Source organism: Alligator sinensis, unplaced genomic scaffold (assembly GCF_000455745.1).
Source record: "Alligator sinensis unplaced genomic scaffold, ASM45574v1 scaffold358_1, whole genome shotgun sequence".
Classification (NCBI taxonomy): Eukaryota; Metazoa; Chordata; order Crocodylia; family Alligatoridae; genus Alligator; species Alligator sinensis.
In genome coordinates, this window is record NW_005842121.1 from 1,770,698 (window position 1) to 1,779,119 (window position 8,422).

An 8,422-nucleotide genomic window follows, 5' to 3' on the forward strand; every position below is an offset into this window, starting at 1 on the left:
CCCATTAGACAGCATCCTATTCCATGCCCCTCCGTCACGCCATCCTTCAACATCTGCCCCTCCTTTTCATACACCACCGTGACGATTGCTTGCTCCCACTGCCTGCCCTCCACCGTCCTGCCCCCCACCGTGCTGTCATGTCCCCCTCGGCCCATCACTCTCCCAGTCCTATGCCCTGCATCTGCCAGCACCTCCCCTCCAGCCATGCCCCACCCGACAGCCTCGCTCCAGCAGTAGCCTGGACTCCTCCAGCTTACATGGCAAATATTCCTACTATTCCTAGTGTAATGGTGCTCTCCGTATGTGGAAGGGCCATCCTTCATAACAGGTCAACTCCCTAAGCACCCTTCACCCCAACAAAAACCTGTGCAGAGGTCGCTCTCTTCAACAAGGCCAATAAAACAGACGTGGAGCTCGGAGGCCAAACCATTCCAGGGAAAACAGAAGCCTTTTGTCTGTGACGGGGACCTTTTTAAACCCCTCAGCTATAAACTTCTCCCTTAGACCAGCCCCCAATCTCTCTCCCCCAAGGAGAAGATGGGCTGGGTGGAAAAACAGGACAAATGTTTCTAATGGGGACAGCTCCAGGGAGCAGGGGTTGGGTTTCCCCTGCTGAGAACCTGGACACACGATATTTTCAGACCACTGTAAATCACAAAGAGCAGAGAGATGACATCCAGCCCCACATTAGCAGGACTTGATTCTGGGAAAAATCAGGGGTCACACGATGTTGGTATAACTGCACTGGCATATGTGTTATCTGTCCAGAACTTACCCTAGGATAGCTGTTTCCTTCCTTCTCTGCTCTCTTAACACTGACCCGGCACTAGACTAGCACCTTGTGAGTTCAGCTATCTATGGATCACTGCGTGTCTGTCCAATGAGAAGCTCGGTTATTTCGCATCAGTGCACAAAACTGATCTCAACGTACCAGCTGTCCAAGCCCTGATACATCATGGAAGTCCAGGGTATGTCCAACGATTGAAGACCTTATAATTAAGAGAACAAATTTACCCAGAACAGCATGCTGCAGCCTGACACCTGGAGCACCAATAAGACTAGCGAAGGCTATTAATAATCAGCAAAACTTGTCAAAAATTGATTTCCCCATGTTAACAATTCTGGTGATACTTCCACTGATCTAGCATGCCTTGATGCACAGACTTCAGGGCTGGCAAAAGGGCTGGCTTTGGGGATGCACTTTCCACCATCCCTACAAAAACTTGCCGACATCTGGCCAACTCGCAAGCTTCTAGAAAGTCGTGGCTTGAACACACTCAGCAAAGACTTGAGACAGCTTCCCACTGAAATCCCCCCAAATCCTGTCCACATTGAGCATGTGCCAGTGCGGGGCAGAGCGGGACTATCCCTGCCGTTGCAGCTCTGGGTGGATGCAGACCATGCTGGGGCTGAGCCCATCTTCCCAGTGCCCTCAATAACTCTGTTGGGGCAAAGCTGGATGGAGGAGGAACATGCCGAATTCAAGAGGAGACAAGAGGCCAGACTTGTGGAGCGAGGGTGAGGAACTCGTGTCAAAAGGTCCAGAGATGGGACTGGGAGTTGGGGTGTGGAGACAGGAACTGACTGAGCAAGGTGAGGCTGATGCCCAGGGTGTGCTCATGGGGACTGAGACCTGCGGGGATGCTGGGGATGGAAGCCAAGGGAGGGGATGGAGATGGGACTGGCTGGGCAAAGTACACAGGAGCTTGAGGTGGGAAAACCAATAGCAAAGAGAGTGAGAGCAGATGCTGGGAAGACTGGGTTATAGATGGGGAGTCTGGAGGGCAAGGAGACTGGGACTGCTTGTCAGGCTGCTAACCTCAGAGAATCGGACAGCCTAGGTGAGGAGAACAGGACTAAGATGAAGAGCCCAAGATGGAGAAGGAATTGGGCAGGTGAGAAGGGATGAGATAGAAGCAGGTGGTGTGGGGGAAAAAATGAGCAAGGGGGTCCATGTGCTTCACAGCCCTCTTCCTTCGAGGCTGGGATGGAGCCCGCCACCCCGCTGCTCTGAGCGGACACTGAATGCACTGCTGGCGGCATGGAGGACAAAGCCGACCGCCGCTATCAGTTACTCCACCAGCGCAAGCAGCAGGGTCTGTGCAGGAGAGCCAACAGCTCCAACAAGGCCACGCGCTGGGATCGTGGGTTATTTTCATTTCATCATGACCAGCTTCAGAAGGATACGCTCACAAACGACCAACATTAAGAGCACTGTGCAGGTGGCAACGTCAAGCACTCGGGCATCAGGAAGTGCTGGCAAATGCCCACATTACCTTTATTCAGCACCTGCAACTAGCACCGTACCTAGACTCCTGGCAGCCCCGGGTGAACTTTTAGTATTGTGCCTCCCTTTGCCAGAGATAATGATAATTGGACAAAAAAAAAGTTACTCTTTTCGGACCCCCTTTCTGACCGGGCTGTGGGCAGCCGCACAGTTTGCTCATGCCTGCGTCTGGCCCTGCCTGCCATGTGCACAGACCGCCTTTCACAACATGCTCGCTTGCTGCTTTTCCCGCAGGACCCTGCCTCAGTAAGTGCACAGAGTGGACTTGCTCTGGGGAGGAACCGGGGCTGTGTAGTGAAGGAGACTCCTGGTTGTACACCAGCTCCCAGCACCCAAAAAAACCCGGCCACCCAGAAGTAGCCAAGCCTTTTGCCCTTAACTGCTCTGGGCCTCTGTTGTCAAAAGGGTGGGGGACTCAATTCCTAGGGGTGCTGTGATGATACGACCATTAATGTTTGTAAAGCATTTGGAGCAAAAACCCTAGAGGAACTCGGTCGTACGGTCTTCGTGGCAGGGTCTGAGAAGCGTGCAGTAGGTAAGGGAGGGCACTGAGGATCAAGAGCTGCTAAAGGCAAAGGCTGCCCGTCCTGTGCACTGAAAGAGGCAGGGTCCTGTAGGAGCAAACGGTATGTGCTGGGCATCTAACCCTGCTTCACTTCCTGGCTGTAGGTGCCCGACTTGGCAGCCTGAGTGATGCCCTCTTACTGCCAGGCTCTACCCTTAACCATGCTCTGAGAAAGCACGTCTGGAACCACAGCTCGACTCCTCCACATCCAGGTGTTGTGCCGAGAGCTAATCCTAGTGCTTGCATGCCACCCCCTTCAGCAGAGCTTGGACAAGCATCACCAAGGCCCAAGGCAATGGTACAAGATGTGAAAGAGCTGGCAACAGCCAAAGAGCTGAAGGTGTGCGTTGGAGTATCCATCCCATGCCAGTGGTGGGTCTGGATGAGGTGGGGCTGAGAGCGCCCGGCCACCTGAGCCTGGTGACCTGCTCCAGAGCTGGGGGTTTGCCCATGACACTGCCCTGGGTTCAGCCCCAGAGCAACCTCCTGCGTGAGCTTGTGGGTCTGGTGCACAGCAGTGGACTCGCTCAGTCTTACCACCCCCCACCCCCCCAGCCAAACTGCACCCTAGTCACTGACCCGCAGAGAGGAATAAGGACCCTGCCACTAGCCGTGCAAGGTACCAGTCTCTCGCAGCAGGGGCAGGGATAGGTTTTATTAAGTGGGGAAAACCCCAGAGAAGCCACCTCATATCCAGCCCCATTATAGGGCAAGCAAGCCAGGGAGGGCCCCTGCTACGAGGGGCATGTCCTCTGAGAAGGGATACTCAGGGGGCAGGGCCATTCAGGAGCCCCCTGGAAAAATAGCATCCTGCGACCTTCACCCCTCTACTCCCCCGATCTCTAAAACCACATCCCCTTCCTCAGGCCTGCATTTATGAGGCTCAGGGACATGAGTCCCAGTTCTGGGGTGTGTGACTGATTTATTTGGGCCCCCAAACTCCTCCCTGCCCCTGCAAACCAGGTCCATTTATTGGGTGTCAAGTTGGACACTCCAAAAAAAAAAAAAAACCCAAAAAAACAGCACCACTGGTCACGCTTGAAAAACCCTGGCTCATGTATGTCGTCTGCAGGCTGCTGCTATTATTGCAATATCTGCACTGCAGTAGTGCTCGTCTGACTTGGTAGGGATCAGGGCCCTGTTGGGATGGGCATCGGACCTGTATGGTATAGCACAGCCCTTGCCTTGATGAATTTGCAAAGCAAAGAGTGCAACACCTGGGAAATGACGTGCCCAGCTCAGGGGAGAGCTGAGATTGCAACCTGCGTCTCCAGACTCATTAACCAGCACCCACTCCTGCACCGGCTGACTTTCGGCTCTCCACTTATTACAATACTCTGACTAATGACGACTCTCAGCGCTTGTTGTTCACTACTGTTTTGTCTGCCGTGGGACAGAGAATGCAAGGACGGTGATAAATGCGCTGGCTCCATGGCTTCGCGGCGGTGTCTCTCATCACGCCGTACCCTTCACAGAAGTGCTAGGCCCTGGGCTGGCTCCTCCGACGCAGGCACACAGTCCCACTATAGCCAACGCTCAAGCTGGGCTGAAGGGAAGGCTGTCTTATCTACACGACAGCTGAAGGAACACATTACTTATGCTCTGGCCAGCAAATGAACCAGCAGGCTCCCTGCTGAGACGGTGGGAGGGAGCTGTAGATAATTTATCCTCAGCGCTCACTCCGGCTGGGCATCCAGCCCTGTGCCTTACACCTGCCAGGTAGGAGAGATACAGTCCCCACTCTGCAGGGTTTACCACCGCATTTTGGGTACGAGCCCATGCAGACTCGCATGGGGGAACAGCATAAGGGATCTTTACGAGACGCTGACTTTATACAGCAAGGCTGTGCAGAAGCCGTCGTACTGCATGAAACAGTAGAAGGGTCCTCTCTGGCTTTTCTCATCCCATCCCCGTCATCAGCGCGGGCCAATTTAGGATTTCCCAGCACATGCAGTGTAGATACACCCCGACCCCTCCTCCCCACAGCAAGAAGAGGCCACTACTATGGTGTTACCTTCACCAGGCCATTAGGAAGAGTAATCTTTACAGCAGGCAGCTCCTGAGGACAGGACTACACCTTAAGTGGCATGAAATACCTACCCATCCAGAAGGGCAGCACGGTGCACAGATATACGTGACTGCACCTGCCTATATTTATTAAATATTATTATTGTTACTGTTATTTTAATACATTGATGTCGAGGTTCTAACCTGAATCTTTGGCTTTCAACTTTTACCATTTTTAACCTTTTAGTGAATGAGGCGTTATTGATCTTAAAGCAATGGGAAATTAATAATATATGAATAAGGGATAAGCATTATGAGGAGCCTGACCCAGCAGCTTGAACAATTACCGAGGGTGCACATCATCCCTAAACCAGTTTTGCTTGCCCCTGCGGACGGTGAAATCTCCCAGGAACAAAGAGCTCCCAGAGAATGGCCACACCTTGCCTTGCACATGAGAGCATACCTGGGAACAGAGATGCGGCCAAAACTTCCTTCCCCCCAGGGTCTAGCAGCTGGAAAAGTCTCTTGGGAGCCAGGGACAGTCGGCACAAATTACAGCAGCTTCCAGGCTGGTCCAAGCCATAGGATCTGGAGCAGGGTAGGACCGTGCTTAAATCCAATAGCTACAAAGTCGACTTAAATTCAGCTTGGCAACACCCTGCCATGCTAAAAAACACACCCCATCGACAATGACTCTCCATGACCTGAAACCCACCAGTTAGCCAGACTTTAATCCATGTAATGTGTGCCACACTAATGTTGTGCCGTTCAAGTTCCTTCCTCAGCACACTGTCCTACAGTACCAAGGCACGTCCCTTAAAGAAAGTCTAAATATATCAGCACTACTATCGTACTACTTCTTAAACAAGTTTGTCACCTCATCCGGAACAGGTATCAAGCTAGGTTAACAGACTGCGTTTTCCATAAACCTGTACTGACTGGTATCAATCCTATTACTCTCCTTTAATTCTTTATTGAGACTGCTATCATCACTTCCATAATCTTGCTCACACTCAACATCAGGCTGACAGAACTATACATTTTTGGATCACTATTTTCTTTTCTTTGATCCTGGGAAAGCATAAGATCTCTCCCAATCTTCTGAAACTTCTCCAGTATCCCAACAGTTATGGGAGAATCCATGCTAATAGGTGAGAAAGCTCCTCAGACAGCTCTTTTACAACTCTTGGCTGCAAGTTATTTGGACCTGCTATTTTTTTTTTTTTTTTACATATTTAACTTTCTGTAGCTGCTGTTTTACATTCCCAGGGATTATTACTGAAATGGTATTTTAGCATCATTCTCATAACATCTGATGAAGTAGGTTGTTGCCTATGAAAGTGCATGCCTCTTTGAATAAGGTGGTCTCTAAGGTGCCACCCTGCCCTTCATCATCATCATCTGGTGACAGCTACATCCCCTGGCTTTTTCCTAAACACAAACCAGAAATATGTATTGAATACTCTGTTCTCCTGCCCCAGCAACCTACACTAGAGTAGATACAAGAAGTGATGCAGGCTAAGATAGTCCTATACACCGCAAACAGCCACACACCTTGTGCAGCCATGACCTTCATCCTACAAGCCACCTCTGCCTACGTAGAGGCCCCACCGAGGTCAACAGTACCCGCTCACACTGAATGGCTGGCTGGCCTGAGGTCTCTGCTTGCATGAGAGCACTTATTTCACAATGCTTTTCAGTGTGGTGACTGTGAGATAAGCAACCACCTTAGCCAAACCCTGACTCTGTAAAACCAGGTCCAGACAGCAGTTTGTAAAGACGATGTCATGCCTCGTATAGCCACATTTATCGGGAAATGCTGTTACGAGCCAGAGTGCACACTAGACCGCTGGAAACACAGATTTTATTGGTAGTTAAAATTTAAAAAAAGTTAAAAAGATGAATACAGATTTTAACGGTACCACCTTAGCGGGTCTTGAGACAGAATCCCTCTTATTTTTCTCAGGACCAAATTCTGATTTTTACGGCTTCCTGAACAACCTTGGTGGCATTTCTACTACAATTGGGGCTTCCAGGACTGCCCAGCAAGACCCCAGATTTGACCCCCTGCCGGAGAATTTTTAACAGCACTCGACCCCTGTAAGAAGCAACCTCACGCACGCACACATCATGCCCGAAAGAGAATATTACAAACAATGAAACAAATGCAATGCAGGAGAAGAGCACACACCAACTGCTGAAACTTCCTCAGTCTGATGAAGGGTTTTTGAACCCGAAAGCTTACTTAAAAGTTGTTTTCCAACTATTTTAAGTTGGTCTAATAAAAGATCAGATTCACCCAAAGAACCTCGTCTGCCTGTGCACAAGAAATGAACTTTTTAACCTCCTTCAGAGGGCTGATATAGGATTGATTTTCATTAAAGTTTCTCCTCTCCTTTAAATTAGGAGGCTGCTCTTAAAATCTTGACTGTTCAGTCCCAAGAGTCTGCATGAGGCTGGCAGCTGGGACAATGACAACAGCCCTCAGGACAGGTCCGCTTGGGTTTCACTTTCACTTTCCGGTCCTCATGCCCTTCCCTGCCCTGCAGCAGGGGCTGGGTGGCAGCAGGTGTGAAGCGGGCGCACGGACGGAGGGGTGCATTCGAGCCCACAGGCACCCCTCTCCGGCCCATTTTGCTGAACGGGAAAAAATGGGTTTGCAGTCGGGGAATCGAGCCGACTTGGATATAAATTGCCTACTGCTGTTCCCAGCCTTTGCCGAGCTGTCTCCTCCCTGCTGAGCCAGTCCTGGAAAGCACCTAGGCCACTGCGGGTGGAAATGGAAAGAAGCGCTAAATAATGAACCGTGGGACGGCTCGGGGCCTCACTTACCAGGAGGAAGCGTCGGCGACGATGGTGCGAGTCTCTCCTCCAACCCCACCTTACCGCCTCTGGGGGGTCTCGCATCTGTGGGCACAGAGGAGCCCTTCGTGGTCCACGCTCCAGGGATGGCGCGCGAGGGGACAGCCCTTTAGCGGACACCACTGCTGCCAGCCCCGCTCCTGCTCCTGCTCTGCCGGGTGCTCCAAGCCAAGCTGACCCCTGCCAGGTGTGGGGGCAGCCGAGATGCCCCTACCACGGCCTGGGTTTCTCCCTGTGCCCACGGGAATCGCCCTTGTAGCAAGAGAGATCTCTGAGCAACCCCCACAGCAAGGATCCCAGAGCCCCCTAGAGCCAGGGGATCCCCAAAATGCCCCTAGAGCAAGGGGGATTTCTAAGCTTCCCTTATAGCAGTGGGATGTCCCTATAGGAGGGAGGGTTTCTGAGCTCCCCCTATAGGGGGGGATCCCTGAAATGCCCCTATAGCAGGGGGATCCCTTAGATGCCCTTGTAGCAAGGGGATTGCTGAGCTGCCCCTATAGCAGGGGGATCCCACAGATGCTCCTATAAGAGGGAGGGTTTCTCAGCTCCCCTATAGCTGTGGGATCCCTGAGGTGCCCCTAGAGAAGGGGGATCCCAGAGCTTCCCCTACAGCAGGGAGGATTTCAGAGCTTCCCCTACAGCAGGGGGATCCCTGGGGGTGCCCCCCGGGTCCCTCAGCCCGCCCGGGCCCGCGCTCGGGG

At 52.0% G+C, this 8,422-nt stretch overlaps 2 protein-coding genes across 2 annotated transcripts in view; one reads left to right on the forward strand and one right to left on the reverse strand.

The window, feature by feature from the left end:
* The window catches only part of TXNDC16 (thioredoxin domain containing 16), a 70,289-nt gene extending 61,873 nt beyond the window's left edge, over positions 1-8,416 (reverse strand). Inside the window, exon 1 of the mRNA XM_014520500.2 lies at positions 7,692-8,416. The gene's annotated coding sequence lies outside the window, so the exon portion shown is untranslated. The remainder of the gene's footprint in view (positions 1-7,691) is intronic.
* GPR137C (G protein-coupled receptor 137C) overlaps positions 2,042-8,422 on the forward strand; it is a 24,117-nt gene continuing 17,736 nt past the window's right edge. The window contains exon 1 of the mRNA XM_025205614.1: positions 2,042-2,144. Within this exon, the coding sequence (XP_025061399.1) occupies positions 2,042-2,144 (103 nt within the window). The remainder of the gene's footprint in view (positions 2,145-8,422) is intronic.